The 21700-nt window shown below is 37.7% G+C and overlaps 1 protein-coding gene and 1 pseudogene across 8 annotated transcripts in view; one reads left to right on the top strand and one right to left on the bottom strand.

The window, feature by feature from the left end:
- Nucleotides 1–21700, top strand: part of SCAPER (S-phase cyclin A associated protein in the ER) — a 539097-nt gene that overhangs the window by 88131 nt on the left and 429266 nt on the right. For all 8 annotated transcript variants that reach the window (XM_064570081.1, XM_064570083.1, XM_064570082.1 and 5 more), the window contains 3 exons: nt 2280–2380; nt 8232–8348; nt 13617–13777. In XM_064570081.1, the coding sequence (XP_064426151.1) occupies nt 2280–2380; nt 8232–8348; nt 13617–13777 (379 nt within the window). The remainder of the gene's footprint in view (nt 1–2279; nt 2381–8231; nt 8349–13616; nt 13778–21700) is intronic.
- Nucleotides 9324–9880, bottom strand: LOC123860977 (homeobox expressed in ES cells 1-like; annotated as a pseudogene).

Genomic DNA, 21700 nt, shown 5'->3' with positions numbered 1-21700 from the left:
CTAACCCCAGAGCTGAAAGTTTGAGGGCCCGCTCCCACTCTTCAGTGAGCCCTCACAGAAAAGCAGTTAATCACTCTTGTCTCCCTGATTTTCATCCACACTCTGTGTTCACCCAGCCTGTGACTGAGCGTTTTTATCTCAGGTATGTGACCCCGACCCCGTTTGGAGTCTCCAAAGTTTACGGACTCCTGTGGTGTGCACCTGCACCGTTCTTCCCAGGAGAGGGACCCCTGCTCAGAGAGCAGTCGCCCAACCTCACAGTGGTTTGTGGTTTATGGCGACACTGAGCAGAAAGCCAGTGCTTGGACTCACTGTTTTTAGCTGGCTTCCCCGCTCCAGTGCTTGGGAACTCTGCCCCCTTTCTTTTTGTGACCCCGGGGATCTTGAGGCCATGCTCGCCCACCTGGGATTCTGCCCCACTTTGCCGCCTGAGCACCTTCCAGGCAGACTTCTAAAAGTTCTGATTTTGTGCTCTCCTGCTTATTCCAGTACCTGGCTTATGCAGGTTCCCTCCCCCTGTGGTTTATCTTCAGATATATCACCTCGGATTCTTCTTCGCACCTCCTATCTTGGGAAAGGTGGTCGCTATTCTATTTGTAGAATTGCAGCAATTCTTTTCTCACATCTCCAGTTGATTTCACAGGTGTTGAGAATGATTTGATAACTATCTAGCCGAATTCCAGGGACCAGACGAAATTAAGGTTCCTTACACATCTGCCATCCTAATTCCTCTGGGAGAGAGAATCTTAGGCTCCATGCCTCAGCACCATGCCTCTCGTGGGCCTTGGTCTTACAACCCTAAGATCATGACCTGAGCTGAAATCAAGAGTTGGACGATTAACCGACTGAGCTACCCAGGCGCCCCTTGAGTTTTATTTTAGAGCTACAGCAGTGTAGTTAGTTTGGTATTGTCACAAGAATAAACAGATCAAGATAACAGAGGAGAGACTCCAGAAAAAGACCCATGCTCTAAAAGGTAATGTTGGAGAATATCTTCCTGACCTATGTTAGGAAAATAATTGCTTAAAAATGACACAAATAGCATCAGTCTTAGGTAAAAGAGTCAGAAGTTAGACTACCTTAATATTAGGAATTTATGTTCATCAAAAGATTCTATTCCATTAGGAAGGTGAAAAGGCAAGTATATGTGTACAACACATATAAGGCACATATCCAAAAGATGTAAGGAACTCCTTCCTATCAAAAAGAAAAAGGCAGGAGTGTTTAATAGGCACTTGGGCTAGAGACTTGACTAGGCACTTCACAAAATGAGAATGGCTAATAAGCATATGAAAGGGCTGAAAATCATTAATCATCATCATATTAAACAAAAACGAAGCCATTACACAACATCAACCAGAATGGCTCAGGTTAAAAATAAAAACCCCAAGTGGACAATACGAAGTGTAGTTGGGGGTGTGGAGCAAGGAGAACTCATAATACACTGTTGGTAGGGAGTGGCAACCACTTTGGAAAACAGTTTGGTGTTATATACTAGAGTAGAATATATGCTCATCCTGTGACTCAGTATTTTCACTGTTTGGCTTATCCTCAACAGAAATGCATACGTATGTGCAGAGGACATGTATATAAATAACAGCATATAATCTGGAAATCACCCAATGTTCTTAGATTGGTTAAATAAATATGCATGCAATAAAATATTCTTCAGTAGTGACCTTGGAGAATGACAGTAAATGTATTGCAGGTTCATTCTGCAATATGAATGAACCTAGTAAACCAAAGTACAAAAGAAGTCACAAAATACTAAGTACTCTGTGATTTCATTTATATGAATTTCATAATCAGGTAAAATTAAACTATTAGAAGTCAAAGCAGTGGTTGCCTTGGAGCAAGGATAGAGTAGTGATTAGGAGGGGACACCAGGTAACTTTTAGAGACTAAAATTGTTCTGGGTGGATGGATGCAGGGGTCTTTGCTTTGAAATAATTAATCTGTACATTTGTCTTATGCATTTTACTGTTTATTAAACTTAATAATAAAAAAGGTTTATTAAAAGAATGGTCATGGGGGGGGCTTGAGAAGGAATATCAGCACTATCTCTTGATCCTTAGATTCTCAGCTTTACTAACTTCTTCCCGTATAGTGAGAATAAAAATAAAATAAGACCCTAAAAACTAAATCAGTAGGTTTGCTGCTTTCTCAATGAGGAGTATAATGTAAAAATTATTAATTCCCAAGTCCTTCAGTTTAAAGTTTGTTCTTAAAATTTTTCAGTATCAGAATGGAATTTAATGATTATTGTTTGTTTTAATTAGGAGGTGCTAATGATGCTGGATAACTATGTAAGAGATTTCAAAGCATTGATTGACTGGATTCAACTTCAGGAAAAGCTAGAGAAGACAGATGCTCAAAGCAGGTAATGAACTCTGGTCTATAAGCAGCCAGCAGTTTCAAAAGCAGTAATTGAAACTGACAATGACCTTGACCTAAGTTTAACTTGAAACTTGTAAAAATCTAAAAGTTGGGAGCTGTGTTTCTCCTTCAGTTCAGTAACAGATATTATTGGGTACTTACCTAGTGCAAGGTACTTTTATCCAGTAGAAAGATTTAATTGCTGAATATGATACATTTACTACTCTCATGAATTTGTAGTCTAAGGGTGGGGTAAAATAGGACTTATTACCACAAAAAAACTATTGCAGGTGTTCAGGGCAGGACAGGGTCATCTCTCTTGTAAGGAATAGATCAGGAAATATTTCATGGAGGATGCAGAAGAAGTGTTTAAAAGATGTGATGGATTTTAACAAGTGGTTGGCCTTTTATTTTATTTTATTATTTTTTTATTTTTTTAAAGATTTTATTTATTTATTTGAGAGAGAGACTGAGATAGAGAGAGCATTAGAGGGGGGAGGGTCAGAGGGAGAAGCAGACTCCCTGCCGAGCACGGAGCCCGACGCGGGACTCGATCCCGGGACTCCAGGATCATGACCTGAGCCGAAGGCGGTCGCTCAACCAACTGAGCCACCCAGGCGCCCCATGGTTGGCCTTTTAGATGAAGAGAGTAAGTTAAGACAGCTATTGAAGTGCAGAGCATGTGTGAAGTGAAAGTAATGTAGGGAAACATATAGTATTTCTTAAGGTAGTAGTCAGTGGGGAAAATTGATGATTTTTGATTAGGGGACTAATGAGAGATCAAAGTTACTTTAGAAACATTCACTTTTTTTTCTTTCAAGTTTTTATTTAAATTCCATTTAGTTAACATATAGTGTAATATTAGTTTCAGGAGTAGAATTTAGTGATTCATCACTTACATATAATACCCAGTGCTTATCACAATTGCCCTCCTTAATCCCATCACCCATTTAACCTATCCCCCTGCCCACCTTCCCTCTAGGAACCCTCAGTTTGTTCTCTGTAGTTAAGAGTCTGTTTTATGGTCTGCCTCTCTCTCTTCCCCCCTGTTTCCCCTATGTTCATCTGCTTCGAGAAACCTTCATTTGGAATCACCACACAACATCTGAGTCCTATGCACCAGGCTCTGGGACTGTTGTGGAGAAGGGAACAGACACAGTCCCCGTCCTCATGAAGTATATAGTGCATTCACAGGAAAAATTGATGTTAAATACTTATCAATGTACAAAGTGTCATGAAAATACAGTGTACTTTGGGAATATAAGGAAAAGCACAATCAACCAGTTTGCTGAATCCAGGAAGCCTTCCCCAAAGAGGTCATATTTAAGTGAGAAAGAAATATCAAGTTGGAGTTGGCATGACAAAGAAAGAGTAAAAGAGTAACCCCAGGTAGAGGTGATGGTATATATGATAACCTGGAAGTAGAGAGCACAGTAAGTAAAGGAATTTTGAGTTTAGCAGGACTGGAATGGAGAGAACAAGGGGAAGAGTAGCATGAGATGAGCCTAGAGAAGCAGGCTGGGACCAGATCATGTAGGGTTCTGTGGACATGTTAAAAACTTTAGACTTTATTTTGAGCCATAAAATATTTTTAAGTAAGGAAGTGACATATCAGAATTGTGATTTTAAAAGATCTTTCTGGCTGTAGTGTGGGAAGGTTGAGGTGCAGCAGTATAGTTTATAGATTATGGCTACTCAGACTAGAATAGTAGCAACAGGGAGAGTTGAGAGATATTCCAGAGATAGGTGATCAACTAGACTTAATATTATTTTGGTTATGTGCAAAGGCAGAAGAACAATTTATTATTTAGTTATGCTTATAAGTGAAACCTGAACCCTTGTGGACTAGGCCAAGTCACATGAAGCTACAATCATACCTTTTCACCCAGAGAAAACAGGCCTAGGCTGCCTCTTTCCCTTCGATTTAACTGTGGTTCAATTTCTGTAAGTGGAATTGTCCAGTAGAGAACACGTTTTTTGTCCTATCTGTATCAGCCCCATGGGGGATCCAGGGGAGTGAACGAATTCCAAGAGACAAATCCAGGAAAGCTTGATCCCCAGGAAACCAAATTCAGGGAAACCATGATATGTTGATCCTTTCAACATTTTTTTTTCTTATGATGAAAAAAAAATGTTTTTAAATTCCAGTGTAGTTAACATACAGTGTTATATCAGTTTCAGGTATACGGTATAGTGATTCAGCAATTCTGTACATTACTCTGTGCTCATCACAATAAGTGTACTCTTAATCCCCTTCACCTATTTCACCCATTCGTGCCCCCCTCACCCCCGTCATAGCCATCTGTTCTCTATAGTTAAGAATCTGTTTTTTGGTTTGTCTCCCCCAGCCTTTGTTTTGCCTCTTTTTTCTTTTCTTTTTTTTTTTTTTGTTTCAGAGGTAGAATTTAGGTGATCGCATGTAACACCCAGTGCTCATTACATCAAGTGCCCTCCTTAATGCTCATCACCCAGTTACTCTTTCCCCCTACCCACTTCCCTCCCAGCAACCCTCAGTTTGTTTCCTAGAGTTTGGCATCTCTTATGGTTTGCCTCCCTCTCAGTTTTCATCTTATTTTATTTGTCCTTCCCTTCCCCTATGTTCATCTGTTTTGTTTCTTAAATTCCACATATGAGTGAAATCATATGGTATTTGTCTTTCTCTGACTGACTTATTTCTCATCTCATAATGGCAAGTTTTGACACGGTTTTTTTGGTACTTGCTTTACCCACAGTCCCTGGGTGGGTCAGGCCTAGTCCATGTTTGTACCAAGCAGTTTCACCCCTAACCCCTGAGAAGAGGTGATTAGATTTGGGGGTGGTACATTCCTTCACTGGGTTGAACCAAGTTAAGGGATCATCATGCTAATTTGAGATTGGTGGCTATATTGTTCTTGTGAAAATAAGCAGAAGAAAGCAGGTTCAAAGAAAATGGAATAGATATACAGAGAGAATCAGGGATGAAGGAAATCATGTAGTCTTTGAGAGCTTAAGATTGTTGCTTTTAAGCCTCTTTCCTCTTGGTCTAATCCTCATGAGTCTTGATTCTAGTTTTTCCCCACCTTGGATGTCCTTGACCTTATATAGTTTCTATCCTTAGAGTAAATCTTTATTTCTTTTCTTTTTAAATTTAACTTGAGTTTCTGTTTCTTGTATCCAAAAGGGTCTATATAATATCACCACCAATGCATAAGAAGCTAACTAGATTTTTTTTGCCTGCTTATAAACTTCAGTCAGGTAGCGGTGGCTGTGTTGAGGGTTGTATTAAGAAAGATTCTGAGGCCAAGTCCAAGTTAGTTAACTCTGTCCTGGTACCATGTCCAGGTACCACACCTGAGACTTCTCTTTTTATCTCTTTTTATCTTAACCAGTTATCAGCATATCTGCTCTTTGCTTCTTGAGGCAGCTCCTAGATACAGAAAGCAACCTTAAATTCCCTGTGGATGGCATTATCCATCTTACTTTCCTCAAATCATGCATCAAAATTCATTTGAGATTTAAATGTAAAAACTGCAGTATAAATAGTTAGAGAAGAAAATATAGATAAATAATTATATATTTTTATTGTGGGTAAGGACTTTATAAGACAAAGGCAGAAACCACAAAGGAAAGTATTAATAGGCTTGATTTAATAGGAATAAAATATGCCTTTCTGCATGAAAAATTAAAATTTAAGTAGTTATGTTATCTATGCCAAAGGATATGTAGCCATAATAGTAATAATAGTAGTATTAGTAGTAAATGATTTCAAATCCATTAGAAAATGATGAAAATCCCAGTGGAAAAAAATGGCAAAAGTTACCAACATGCAAATACCAAATAAGAAATTTATTTTTTATTTTATATATTTTATTTTTTTTAAAGATTATTTATTTAACAGAGAGAGACACAGTGAGAGAGGGAACACAAGCAGGGGGAGCAGGAGAGGGAGAAGCAGGCTTCCCACTGAGCAGGGAGCCCGACGCGGGGCTCGATCCCAGGACCCTAGGATCATGACCTGAGCCGAAGGCAGACGCTTAACAACTGAGCCACCTAGGGTGCCCCTATTTTATATATTTTTTAAAGATTTATTTGAGAGAGAGATTGAGCACAGGCAGGGGGCAGGGCAGAAGGAGAGGGAGAGAAGCAGACTCCCCACTGAGCGTGGAGCTGTCAGGGCTTGATCTCAGGACCCCAAGAGTATGACCTGAGCCGAAATCCAGAGTCAGATACTTAACCGACTGAGCCACCCAGGCACCACCCCCCTACAAGAAGAAATTTAAATGGCTGGTAAAAAAAAGTTCAGCCTCACTAGTAATGTTAATAAAAATATATAATTTTAAAAACAACAAAAAAATTTTTGCTAATGAATTTAAAAACACACTGTTATTGAAATTTCTGTAAGAAAAAGAACTCGTGATTTGAGAGATTCTCCCTCTCCCTCCCCCTCTGCCTCTCCCACCACTGGTGTGCTCCCCCCCAAATAACTAAATAAATCAGTAAATCTTAAAAAAAAAAAAAAGAAGAAAGAAAAAACTCCTCACAAGACTGAAACTCTAGCATAGGAGTCAGCGAACTTTTCCTATAAAGTGCCAGGTAGTAATGTTTTTAGACTTTGCAAGCAATGCCATCTCTTTCACAAGCCATTGAAATTTCTAAAACAAGATCCTAACTGTTGGCAAGGTTCAACGGAAATGGGCACTTTTCATCTAGTAGAAGTATGATTTGTTAGAAGCTTTCTGAAAGGTGATTTGACAAATTGTCAAAAGCTTTAGATTTAATTTGGATAATCTTTTATCTGCATTTTCTTATTTTCTGACAACAAATATGACTTTTTTTTTTTAGGGAGAGAAAGAGTTTGGGGAGGGGCAAAGAGATGGGGAGAGAGAATCTCAAGCAGGCTCATTGCGCAGTGTGGAGCCCGATGCAGGGCTTGATTTCACAACCCTGAGATCATGACCTGAGCTGAAATCATGAGTCAGATACTTAACCGACTGAGCCACGCAGGTGCCCCAACAAATATCACTTTTTAATGTGAGAAAAAATCACAACCACTAGATTGAATGGAAAGTAAGAGGGAAGGAGATTCTGGGGAGTTACAGAGGTTCGTACTGAGGCCAATTAGGAATAGAGAAAACGCTACTTGAGGAAAACAGTTTATGTTTTATTTTTTTTTAGGATTTTATTTATTTGTCAGAGAAAAAGCAAGAGAGAGAGAAAGCGCACAAGCAGGGGGAGCAACAGGTAGAGGGAGAAGCAGGTTCCCCACTGAGCAAGGAGCCAGATGTGGGACTGAGCCACCCACGTGTCCCAGGAAAACGGTTTAGTAAAGATTGTGCATCCTTTCAAGGTTCTGGGACTAGTGAAGAAGTTAGCTTTCCCAGCAAAGAGCAAGGGAATGTTTATGCTCCCACTCTCATGTAGAGGAAAGGAGACTTCATATTTTCCTGTGTATTCTTCATTTAACCTCACAACTGTTTTTCTGTCTTGATCTCTGTTCTACACACTTGGTTTTCCAGGACATCAGACACAAATTGAGTTGTATAAGTAGACTGAATTAGTACCATTGCCTTTTTAATGTGTTTTTAGCTGGGTATGTGGAGGCTTTTAAAACATAAGTAGTATATCTCATGTCTTTGTAAACCCATGGCCTTTTTAGATAAGTAGGGTTATGTTGCTATGCTACCGTGGGTGGAAAATCCTGGACCATGCATTATATGTGTTGCTTTTTGGGTAATATGGTAACTTTCTGGTGAACAGTGCTCTAAGGAAAATTTGTGACCTGATTATGTTTTCACCCACTAACAACCAAGAAAAAATACTAGGTTTTTTTCTTTTTTCTCTGTTAATTTAATCTCTTGTATGTCTTAAATTGACAGACCAACTTCTTTGGCTTGGGAAGTAAAGAAAATGTCTCCAGGACGTCATGTGATTCCAAGTCCATCGACAGATAGAATAAGTGTGACATCAAATGCTCGAAGAAGCTTAAATTTTGGGTGAGATGAACTAAAAAAAACTAAGGCTTGCATTATAATAAATTATTTTCTGTGGATAATATAGTATTATAAAACTGATATTCCACTATAAAAAATCCATGTATATGTTTGTGTTTGAAATTGTTTGAATAAAAAAAAATCCAAGAGAGTAAAATTTAGCTTTTAGGAAATGTAATATATTCAAATATAATTAGGATCCAAAATTAAAACCCATAAACATATGTCATGCTAAATGATTCATAACATGAATTGACAATTGCTTTCACAACGAAAGATCTAAATATATTTCATAAGCTGTGTTAGTGTCCTGAAAGTTGTATCTTTATGCATTGTAATCCTATCAATGCAGTTTTTTTATATTAAAAAAATTTGCATTTATTTCCAATTTGAATCTTTTTGCAATATAATACATGTGAATATGACAACTGATGCCTTTCTATCTCTACCCTGCCATAATGATTTTGCTTAAAAAAAAAAACTTGAAACTGGCATGCTAGAAGGATTTGTATTGATGGTGAGAAATTTTCACTGCTTCATGCCAGAAATTAAGAGAAACTAATAATCATGTTGCAAAATGCACTTGAAGAAAAGTAATTGAAACAAATCAGATCTTTGTGCTATTCTTCAGATTATTTTACTTGAATTATTTTGTAAATTGAATCCAGCTTGTGGAATCACCTAGTCATGAGTTTTAGCGGACTAATTAATTAGATTAAATTTGCTCACTTAAAAAATAACTGGCTTTTTATGAAAATTTTATTAAAATATATAGGAAAGGCCTTTATTGTAACTAAAAGTGCCAAGTATAGTAGGTACCATGTTATAACAGTAAATATTTACAATATATTTTAGGGAAAAAATGACAACACTTAGATAAATGCAGAAAAGAAAACATCACGTTTTTAACACTTGATATTTCCATTGATTCTTCATGTTCTGCAATTGTAAGATAATCTCACGTGTTTAGTTTTCTATCTATTCCAAGAGATTTGTGTTGAAATTTTTTTTCACCATTAGAAACTGTGATACTCTATGGGACCTTTTCAGCTTTGCACGCTGATTTTGGAACCATATCTGGATTCTGTCTTCCTCTAGATTCAATTTTCGAGCTAAGTCTTCTCTGATATCAATGCCTGGTTAGCAGTTAACTCTAAAGACGTTTTCCAACACGTAATCTGGTTTTGACTAAAAGCAGTTCTGGGTCTCCAGCCTCTATACCAACTCAGCTCTCTTTTCAAAGACAGTCTTTCTGAGGCTGAAAAGTAATTTTCGTATTTCAAAAATCTTTCTTCTGGTACTGGGTGATCCACAGTACAAGGGAATGAGACCCCATTAGGAAGGCTCGGGATATGCACACATAGGTTAACATCTTTCCCTGAGGAGCTGCAGGTGTCTGCCCAAGGCCTGTGGGGTTTCACTGAAGGAACACAGTCTTTCTTCTGGTCCAATCCTAAAATGCTCTCAATTGAAAAGGAGCAGGGCGAGGGTTTGCTTTCCCCAAGCCGAGCACTTTCCAGAAGACTGGGAGCCATCCTCGAGTGGGCTGCCCAGAACGACAGCTCTGGCCTCTCCTGCCTCCTGGCTGGCTCTACCCTATGTGTACAGGCTCAATGCAGTTTTATAATTATTGTTTTATGCAGTTATATTTTAAATCAGATAGAAAAAAGTTATAAACAAAAAATATTTATATATTTTTTTTGTATTTACTTATGTAGTTACTTTTACTAGTGTTCTTTATATCTTCATGTGGATTCAAGTTATTGTGTAGTGTCCTCTCATTTCAGCCTGAAGGACTCCCTTTAGTATGTCTTGTTGGCAGGTCTGCTACTGACAGTTTTTCTCGGTTTTTGTTTTTCTGAGAATATCTTAATTTGTCCTTCATTTTGGAAGGATAGTTTTGTATAGTGCATAGAATTCTTGGTTGAAAGTCTTTTTGTTTCAGGACTTTGAATAGGTCCTCTCACTTCTTAATTTAAAATTTTTTTTTTTAATTTTAAATTTTTTAAAATTTCTTTTTTTTTAAAAGACATTTATTTATTTGAGAAAGAATGAGCAGGAGGGGCAGAAGGAGAGAGAATCTCAAGCAGACTGCAGAGCCTGACTTGGGGCTCAGTCTCACTACCCTGAGATCATGACGTGAGCTGAAACCAAGGGTTGGGTGCTTAACTGACTGTGCCACCCAGGCGCCCCCTCACACTTCCTTCTGACTCCCATGGTTTCTGATGAGAAAGCAACTGTTACTCTTATTAGGGATCCATTTTGAGATGCCTCACTTTTCTCTTGCTTCTTTCATGGTTTTATCTTTGTCTTTGGATAGTTTGTGATGTATCTAGGTGTGGATCTCTGAGTTTATCCTATTTAGAGTCATTGAAACTTTTGGATGTATAGGTGAATGTTTTTCATCAAATTTGGGACGTTTTTGTCCATTTCTGCAAATATCCTTTTTGCACCTTTTTCTTTCCTGGGAATCTCCCTATACCTATGTTTTTTAGTCAGCTCCTTATTTGCCCCAAATGTTACTGTCACTTCTGGCAGCTATAATGTTAAACAGTCATCACTGTTGTTGTCCTTAAATATCCCTGGGGAAATTTGTTTTAAGACATAGTTTTGTTTGGACTCTTAATTCTTCAGAGCGAATCTAAATATTGTATGTGTAATTGGAGGGGTGGTAAGTAGTTTACTTGGTCATTTCTCTTTCCTGTGTTAAAACCTAACCTTTCTTGGGGTGCCTGGGTGGCTCAGTCGGTTGAGCATCTGCCTTCGGCTCAGGTCATGATCCCAGGGTCCTGGGATCAAGCTCCACGTCGGGCTCCTTGCTCGGCGGGGAGCCTGCTTCTCCCTCTCCCTCTTCCCCTCCCCCTGCTTGTGCGCGCTCGCTCTCTCTCTCTCTCTCTCTCTCTGTCAAATAAATAAAATCTTAAAAAACAAAAACCTAACCTTTCTTGACTGCTTTTTATCCCCTCCCCGACCACGTCACAGTCATCGTCATCTCTTGTTACTACTGAATCTTGCATCTATTTGTATTATTATTATATTTGTGATGTATTATAACCTTTTTAATGTTTCTTTTTTGTACTTGTACTATAATCTTCTTTAACGCAATATCCTCTGTATCCCAAGCACCTAACATTGTACCTGGCACTTAGTAAAAGCTCATTAAGGTTACTGAGTAGAACCAGTGGAATAGGAGAAAGATATATAAGCAAACAAAACCAAGTAATGGTATATTCAAGCACCATTTTAAGGGATGTACTTATATAATGTAGTCCATTGGTCTGTGGTTCAGAATGTTGTATAATGCATGTTTTCTTTTAACATTGGAAGCCTTTAATGCGTGCATGGTAAAAGTTCTTGTACTGATCTCCATCTAATCATATTGTTGGATTAAATGGCATTCTTTATTATCATTATAAAACCTACTTTTTTTCAGTGTGCTGAAAATTGTGGTTCATAGGCTACTTTTTAATATATCTACTCACTTTCCTCTTACTGGTTAAGTGTTTACTCAGAATATATAGTCACCAAACTTGCTTTGTCTTCATTATTTAACTCATAATTTAAATATTAAATAAACCGGTTAAATATGAGTATAAAAAGAGTCATTGTTTCTGTGAAAACTTAAGACAAGTTGTTAGAAAGCTTTGATAAAGGTGAACTATTAAAGTTTTGCTGTCAAAAGATTGGGAAAAATATTGTTAAAGTTGAGGAGGATTATACCCTTAGAATGTTTAATAGGTGTCACTAAATTCTCACTTCATTTTAAAGAAACCAGAATTGGATATTGCCAATGAGGCATTATACTTGTGGTCATGGTTCATGTAAGGAATGTACACAAAGAAAAAGCCTGTTTTGGTAATGTCTGTGTCAATAGATTGACAAATTAATGCACATTTATATTATTAAAAGATAGGAGGTTTTTTTTTTTTTTTTACTTTTTTTTATTCTTTTTTTTTTTTAATTTTATTTATTTTTGAGAGAGAATTACAGAGAGGGAGAATGAGAGGGGTGAGGGTCAGAGGGAGAAGCAGACTCCCCGCCGAGCAGGGAGCCCGATGCGGGACTGGATCCTGGGACTCCAGGATCATGACCTGAGCCGAAGGCAGTTGCTTAACCAACTGAGCCACCCAGGCGCCCTACATTTTTTTTTATTCTTATGTTAATCCCCATACATTACATCATTAGTTTTAGATGTAGTGTTCCATGATTCATTGTTTGTGCATAACACCCAGTGCTCCATGCAGAATGTGCCCTCCTCAATACCCACCACCAGGCTAACCCATCCTCCCACCCCTCTCCCCTCTAGAACCCTCAGTTTGTTTTTCAGAGTCCATCGTCTCTCATGGTTTGTAAAAGATAGGAGTTTTTAAATTGAAATAAAATGTTCAAGGTATATATGTATATTTTTTAAGGTTCCCCATTTAACTGAAATTTTCTTTTAAACTGAATTAATGAGAGCTTTTATATTATCCCTGTTCCCATACAATATGTTATACTATATTAGATTAATGAAGTATTAGACTAACATAAATTTATGAATATATTTGACTTAAATTGCTCTGGTTGTATTCTATATATGTGGATATACACACCCGATTTATTTAAAATTTAAACATATTAAGCAAAAAAAAGATTTTAACTTCTTTTTTGAAAGTTAAAGGATTTTGAACTGTGTTAATTAAATTTCATTTAAATAAGCATGATATAAATAACAGTGATAGACAAGTGACATATAACCAAATGAGTGGGGAATAAAATGTTACACTGCTTTTTTATTTGGAAGTTCTTTTTTTTTTATCATGCATATTCCATTTCTTCTTATTGGCTGCATAATATTTCGTGGTATTTAGTTTTTTTCATTTTTTTCAAATTTTTTATTTTTTATAATGTAAACATTAAATATTTAATATGTAAATATTAAACAACACACTGCTGCACAAGCAGTGGGCCAAATAAGAAATCAAGTGGTAAATCAAAATATGTCTCAAAAAAAAAAGAAAACACAATATTCTACAACCTATGGGATGTGGCAAAAGCAGATGTTAGAGTAAAATTTATGCTATAAATGCTTGTATTAAGAAAAATAGTTGAAATAAATAAATTACAACACAAGGAACTAGAAAAAGAAGATCCTTAGCTGAAATTTAGTAGAGGAAGGAAATAACAAAGAAAAATCAGAAATAGAGACCCAGAATAATATTAAGTATATATTTAAATTTAAAAATTTTTAACTTTTATATTTGATTTATTAATGCAGAATTTTCTCCATAGGGGTTCACCAGGCACAGTGGCTGCTCCCCGTCTGGCTCCTACAGGTGTCAGTTGGGCTGACAAAGTAAAGGCTCATCATACAGGCTCTCCTGCTGCTTCAGATGTAGCTCCTGCTCAGTCGTGCCCACCAATGACAGTGCAGAAGACTTCTCGCAAAAATGGCAAGTGACTTTGTTTTTTTCTTTTTTCATGGAGCGGGAGAGAATCTTAAGCAGACTCCATGCCCAGCGTGGAGCCTGAAGCAGGCTTGATCTCACAACCCTGAGCCGAAATCGAGAGTCAGACACTTAACTGACTGAGCCACCCAAAATGGCAAGTGACTTTGAATCAATCTTTTTATATAGCAGACAGGTAGAAGCATATGGAGTTTTATATGTTTTACTTGAAACTGATGCTAATAGCATTACATATTTATCTTTTTGCATCATTTATGTGATATTAATTTGCCTTAAAATAATCTTAATAAAATAATCTTAAAAACTGTATGAAAGCTTATGCAGATCATTCTAATCTCAGGTTTGCCCTATGTAAATTTTAAGAGAATCATTCTTTTGTCAGTCCACTTATGAGATCTTTTATAACTCTTTTGACTTAAAGTAGAAAAAAATTGACTACTCTTTTCAGTAGCATGTCACCACTTCATTTCATTAATATTTGAGTATTATTTTGGTACTAAAATGATACTCAGTTTATCTTTGCTTACACATTTGTTTTCTATACCATGAAAATAATTATAATTACAGGGCACAAATAAATAGGACTATTATTCCGAGGGCCTGGTTATCCCATAAGAATTTCTTTAATGGACTTTGACAACAATGGTGTTTGTACTTTATCATATAAAACCTAGAGTATACAATGGAGAAGCAGAGGTCATAGGAAGGAGTTTTAAGAAGAGATTGGATAGTATCAGCCTTAATTTGGGAAGATAAATGTTGATACAATTGGGAGGATGGGTACCATGAGGGAGCAACCAAAGACTAGGGAGTGAGATTCTTATTAAACAAAAAGAGAAGTAATGAAAATGAGAACATATCAAATCTAACCAGAATCTCTTTTGGAACATAGACATTATCTTCTCTCTTAACTCAAAATTGTCTGAACTTAGAATATAAAAACCAAACTGATTGTCTAATGTAAAAAAAAAATTCTTTTCCTTCATTAAGTATTTTTATATAGAAATCCAGAGTGATTTTTTTTTTATTTTAAGCATTTACTAAGTTTAAGTTGTGCTAACTTCTTATATAGAAATGTGTATCCACATAACTGTATATTTATATATATAAAAATACACACAAACATAATTCATATCTATAGTAATATTTTGAGTTTACCTATGGAATTAATTTCATTTTGTGTCAAACATTTCATCTTTTACAATAAGGCTAATCTGTTCATGAGAATCTTCAGTCCATCTGAGGTAAGGAATATAATCCTGGGTAGGACAGGGATATGGTAGTAGGATGGTCAGAACTGCCTCTAGCCCATACAGGGTGCCTTGGTACAATTTAGAAAAAGGAACCATGTCGTCTGAGTAGACACAGCCATACACCAATAAACTTGGCTTTGTGAATGAAGCCTAGCAGGATTTCAGCCCTCATTCGCTGTCTTAGCCAGGTGCCCTTGTATAGGGCACCACCTACATATAGGTGACAGTCCTGGAAGGGGCTGTTCGGTGGTGGTGTGAGCAGAAAGTGATTAGGCCACCCTTGTAACAGCTTTACTCCTTGCCCAAAAAGACTGATTTAATTTGTCTGGCTGAGTTTGGTCGGATAGGGAGTCCATTCTTCTTCCAACCACTTAAATTGATTTAGTTGAAGAAGGAGATCTCCTTGATGGAAGATCATTTTCATGGTCAAATGTGCACATAGCTATGCAGCATCCAATTGGAATTTAAAGGCTTAATCTTAGGAAATAACCCAGTGTTCCTTCTTGATTCCTAAAACTTATGCTGTCAAGCTGGCAGTAGGTGAGCTATGCAATTTCTTTCTTTTAAGTGTCCTTAGTCTTGAAGTACAAACCATAAGGAAAGCCTATCCAAAACTAAGATGAATTCATCACTTGGAGTGGGAGATCAAACCATTGCTCTCGGAGCCTTGGCTCGGCTGCCTTTAGCCTGGGGCAGTGCAGAGAGGCTGAGGGGAGGAGAGAGAGAAGAGCCAGTGGGCAGTCTCCAGACTGTGCCTTTGCTCCAGGCCCATGGGTCAGAGGACCAGGGGGGTGGACACCTTGAGCTGGGCCCCTTGGTGAGGTAGGTGCAGGGGGTCCGTGCCCCAGCTGGCTCCGAGGGCTCCATCAGGCCCTGCCACAGCGTCTGTCACTGCAGCCTGTGGCTCTTCACCGCAGTCGGGAGGCTGTTGGGCCCCAGGGGCCACACTTGCGCTGGGGGCTGCCCTCGCCCCCCAAGTGAATTTTTTATACATCTGTAGAGCCCTGGATTTTAGAATTATTACGATGAATTTGTGTTATGAATTAAGGAGTAACTTGAGAGTACTGCTTTCTGTTTTTCTTTGATGGAAGATCCCTTTAGAGCTTCTTGGCTCAGAAAGAAATGTTTTATTGGACATAACAAATGCATTGCCACCTTTACATTACTGATACTCTTTTCCATTTTGGTCTCAGTAAGTCATGTTTGCTTATTCAAATAATACTCCTACTCTTACCCAGTATATTGCCCTTGGTTTCTCTATATAGACTAGTAGTATTAGAAAATTGAGAGTAGTCGTGACTTCTTTCTTCTAGGAGAAGGTAAGAGAATGCAGAACCAAGTTTAGTTTTTATATTGTGAAAGAGTCTGAGAAAAATGTGTTAAATCATTATTGCAAAAAATACTTTAAAGGACTCATGGTATTAAAGTATATCATGGTTTTGTTTAAAGCATTACTCTCAGATTATGAGTGTGACTCATTTGGTTGAGATGAAATGATAGGTCTTAATTATAACTAAGCTTAAAAGTATCCATGTTCATATATCAGGAAATTTTGTTTTTGACTACTTTGGTCTCAGTTTTGGGGTTTTGATGCACTTCTTTGAAAGTGATTTATGGTTTATATCTTAAGTAATTTATAATAGCACTAGCTCTGGTATTGAAGTTTGTAATGATAGCCTATAAAAATGATTTTTGTTAAAGGTGACAGTTGGAGCACATACATTTACTTTCCTCTTTCCTAAACTCAACTAAAATGATATAAAAGGATTGAAAAATAGGACTTACAGAAGAAGAGATAGGTTAAGAGTTAAAGACAAATTTTTGGAAGTTGGAAAGTAGACCAGTGGTGACATTTGAGTGAGCTAGCTGAATCCTAAACTCAGAGAGTGGGCAAAACTGTAAAGCAATCCAGTTTGTTCCACAGAACTCCCCAGAGGATAAAAAATTGGGAGCAGTTGTCTCTGGAAGTGAGGATAAAGGTAGGGATTATATGTTAGTCATCCCAAATTCTCCCCACTTGCCCTTAACTCTGAATAGTAGGATGACGGTATCTCCCTCACCCCACAGAATATTGGAGGTTTATTCTATATAGAAGGTAAAAGAGATGGTGTCTTACCTGAAGGATATCAGGCACATTGGAAAGTAGGGAGTAATATTGATTATTAGTGGGTTATGTGGAAGACTGTCTGTAACGATAATGTTGAGATGCCTCATCCTTGTTTCTACTTCAAGCCCTCTTCTCCCATTGAGCTGCCAGGTTTGCAGATCAAGAGAATCCACACCTGAGGAACAAATCCAGATCCAGTGTAGATCATGAGATATTGGTCTTTGAGGCTGATACTGTAATTGGATGAGTGTCTGCTATTCTCAGGAGATTTGAGCAATCTGAAGCCAGATTGTGGACTATGGTAGATTATCTGCAAAGATGGGTGCCAGCAATTTCTCCCATTCCTCCCCATCCATTATCAAGTGGTGGAGTCTGTTTTTCCTCCCCTTGAATCTTTGGTTTGCCCGTCGACTTGATATGATCAGTAGAACGTGGCAAGAGTGATTGGTAAATTCCCAGCCTAGCCTGTTTGGGGCCTTGCAGCTTCCATTTTTTCCTTGTTGGAAGCCAGCTACTGTGTAAAAAGGCCCAGCATAGGCCACTGAATAATGAGAGACTATGTGAGGAGAAAGAGGCCATGAGAAGGAGAACCTAGCTATCTCAGCCAGCAACTGGTACCAAGGCTTTATGCATGTGGTGAAGGCATCATGAACAGTCTGGCCTTAGGTGAGCCACTCTAGCTGATATTATATGGAGATGAGAGGAGACCTCCCTCCACTGAGCACTCCTCAGATTTCTGACTCAAAGAATTGCATGGAAATAACATGGTTAGTGTTTTAAGATGATGCTAGGTTTTGGGCTTGCTATATAAAAATAGATAATGGGATTACCCAATATTTGATAACATGAATTTTATTTTATTTATTTTTTTAAAAGATTTTATTTATTTATTTGACAGAGAGAGACACAGCGAGAGAGGGAACACAAGCAGGAATGGGAGAGGGAGAAGCGGGCTTCCCGCTGAGCAAGGAGCCCGATGCGGGGCTCGATCCCAGGACCCTGGGATCATGACCTGAGCTGAAGGCAGACGCTTAACGACTGAGCCACCCAGGTGCCCCAATAACATGAATTTTAGAAAGAGAGAGGAAGGAGGAAATCATGAAATTAAATAATTAAAGGAAATTTCCTTTAACAGAGGATATAAGTTTCTAGACCGAAAGGACCCATTAAGTGCCCACTACAGTGGATGAAAATAGAATGACAACAAAACATGTTAGGAAATTTATAAATACTACAGATGATGAGAGGCTTAAAATTAGAGAACATACTCATTTTATATACAATTGACCAAGAATCAGAATGGCATCTGCTTCTGGTAAATTACCCCTAGAAGCCACAAGAAAATTGAGCAATGTTTTCAGAATTCTGAAGGAAAATGATTTCTAATCTAAAATTCTATGTTCAGCCAAATTATCCATTAAATGTGAAAGTAGACTGAAGGTATTTTCATTCATGTAAGATCTCAAAATTTTTTTTTGCCTCCATGGACCCAATCACTGCTGGAGGATGCCAGCCCAGAAAGTGAGGCAAAGGTAATACTGTATGGTGGTGATCCCAGTATAATACCTGTGTACCAGGTCTAGGGAACAACCAATCCAGATTTTTGATGGTTACAGGGCTCTGGAAGAAAGGAATCCAGGACGATAAATGAAATTTTTAAAACATCTGATGTATTTGCACACATCAAGAAGAGATTTAAGGGGCGCCTGGGTGGCTCAGTCCATTAAGGGTCTGCCTTTGGCTCAGGTCGTGATCCTAAGGTCCTGGGATCGAGCCCCGCATCAGGCTCCCTGCTCAGTGGGGAGCCTGCTTCTCCCTCTGCCTCTGCTCCTCCCCTCCCCCGTTCTCGTGCTCTCTCAGTCTCGCTCTATCTCAAATAAATAAAATCTTAAAAAAAGATTTAAAATTTAGGAGAGTTGGGGTTGAATTAATTCTGAGTGCAGTAGCAAATATTGAGATTATATAACAGAGAGAAAAGAAATAGGAAAATGCAGAGACTCACAGAAGAAGCACACCTGTAAATTGAGTCTGTGAAGGATATAATTCCCCAAACTGTTGAAAAATCAGTCTTATATTTAAGAAGCACTGTGAACTCCAAGCAGGAAAAATAGAAAACAAATCTCATTTAGATGTAATATAATAAAAATACTAAAAATCAGGGAAAGAGAAAATCTCTACAAGTAGAACAACAACAACAAAAAAGACTGCAGTTGACTGAATAATCCTTGAAAATTCATATATAACTTTTGTCTCCCCAAAACTTAATAGCCTATTGTTGTACTGACAACATAGTCAACACATACTTTGTATGCTTTATGTATTATAATACTGTATTCTTACAATAAAGGAAACTAGAGAAAAAATATTTATTAAAATCATAAGAACAGATAGACTTACAGTACCATATCAAAAGAAATCCATGTTTAAGCAGACCCACACAGTTTAAATTCATGCTTTCTTAAGGTTAGCTATACTTTCAAAGGAGCAAGAGTAAGTTGATAGCTGATGGAAACCAGATGACAGTGGAATGACATCTTTCAGATGCTGAAAGAAAATAATTGACAAAGCAATTCTATATCCAGCAAAAAAGTGAATTCCAGATAAATAAAAATTGAAAGAACTTGAAATCAATAGAATTACACTAAAAGAAGTATTATAGTTTTTCAGGTTAAGGGAAAAAATCCCAAATTGAAACCCAGGAATGCCTAAAGGAATGAAGAACACCAGGAGGAGTAAACATGTGGAGCACATTAAATGTTTAGTATGGGCTGTTTCATAATGTCGTGCAAAGCTTGAAATACATAAAAAATGAGAATTTCTGATAATATTCCAAAAGACAGGAGAAGAATAAATGGAGATTATATTTTTAAGGATCCTAGCATTTTCTTTGAAGTTACAAAAATACTGACTTGTACTAGACATTTTAAGTCAAGGATGTATTTTGTATATTCAAGAAAACCACAAAGGAGAGTAAAAGAAAGTTCAACTAATTGATTAATGCAAAAGAAGCCAAGAAAGGAAAAAAAAAAAGAAACATAAAACAGATGAGACAAATCAAAACCAAATTATAAATGGTAGAAGTAAATGCAAAAACATCAGCTCTTACATTAAAGGTAAATGGTCTATTTTTTAAATTTTAATTTAATATTATTTATATTCATTTAACATATAGCATATTATTAGTTTCAGAGGTAGAATTTAGTGATTCATCAGTTGCATATAACACCCAGTGCTCATTCCATCAAGTGCCCTCCTTAGTGCCCATCACCCAGTTACCCCATTCCACACCCTTCTCCCCTCCAGCAACCCTTAGTTTTTTTCCTATAGTTAAGAGTCTCTTATGGTTTGTCTCCTTCATTATTTTCATCTTGTTTTTTTTCCCCTCCCTTCCCCTATGATCTTCTGTTTTTTTCTTAAATTCCACATGTGAGTGAAATCATATGACAATTGTCTTTCTCTGATTGATCTATATCGCGTAGCATGATACCCTCTAGTTCCATCCACGTTGTTGCAAATGGTAAGATCTCATTTTTTTGATAGCTTAGTAATATTCCATGTATATATCTATATCACACACCTTCTTTATTCATCTGTCGATGGACATCTGGGCTCTTTCCATAGTTTGGCTATTGTGGACATTACTGCTATAAACATTGGGTATAGGTGCCCTTTCAAATCACTGTTTGTATCCTTTGGGTAAATACCTAGTAGTGCAATTGCCGGGTTGTAGGGTAGGTCTATTTTTATCTTTTTGAGGAACCTCCATACTGTTTTCCAGAGTGGCTGTACCAGCTTGCGTACTCACCAAGATTGTAAGAGGTTCCCCTTTCTCTGTGTACTCACCAACATCTGTTGTTTCCTGACTTGTTAATTTGAGCCATTCTGACTGGTGTAAGGTGGTATCTCATTGTGGTTTTGATTTGTATTTCCCTGATGCTGAGCATTTTTTTTGTGTGTTGAGCATTTTTTTTGTGTGTCTGTTGGCCATTTGCCTGTCTTCTTTGGAGAATCGTCTGTTCATGTCTTCTGCCCATTTTTTGACTGGATTATTTGTTCTTTCGGTGTTGAGTTTGATAAGTTCTTTATAGATTTTGGATACTAGCCCTTTATCTGATATGTCATTTGCAAATATCTTCTCCCATTCTGTCAGTTGTCTTTTGGTTTTGTCCACTGTTTCCTTTGCTGTGCAAAAGCTCTTTATCTTGACAAAGTCCTAATAGTTAATTTTTTTTTTTTAAGATTTTATTTATTTATTTGACAGAGAGAGACACAGCGAGAAAGCGAACACGAGCAGGGGGAGTGGGAGCGGGAGAAGCAGGCTTCCCGCCAAGCAGGGAGCCCGATGCGGGACTCGATCCCAGGACCCTGGGATCATGACCTGAGCCGAAGGCAGACGCTTAACCGACTGAGCCACCCAGGCATCCCCTAATAGTTAATTTTTGTTTTTGTTACCCTTGCCTTTGGAGATATGTCTAGCAAGAAGTTGCTGTGACCGAGGTCAAAGAGGTTGCTGCCTGTGTTCTCTAGGATTTTGATGGATTCCAGTCT

The sequence above is a fragment of the Mirounga angustirostris genome, unplaced genomic scaffold (assembly GCF_029215605.1).
Source record: "Mirounga angustirostris isolate CCGP_5_RB_7025 unplaced genomic scaffold, mMirAng1.0.hap1 SCAF_9, whole genome shotgun sequence".
Classification (NCBI taxonomy): domain Eukaryota; kingdom Metazoa; phylum Chordata; class Mammalia; order Carnivora; family Phocidae; genus Mirounga; species Mirounga angustirostris.
This window is presented reverse-complemented; position numbering and strand designations above follow the sequence as displayed.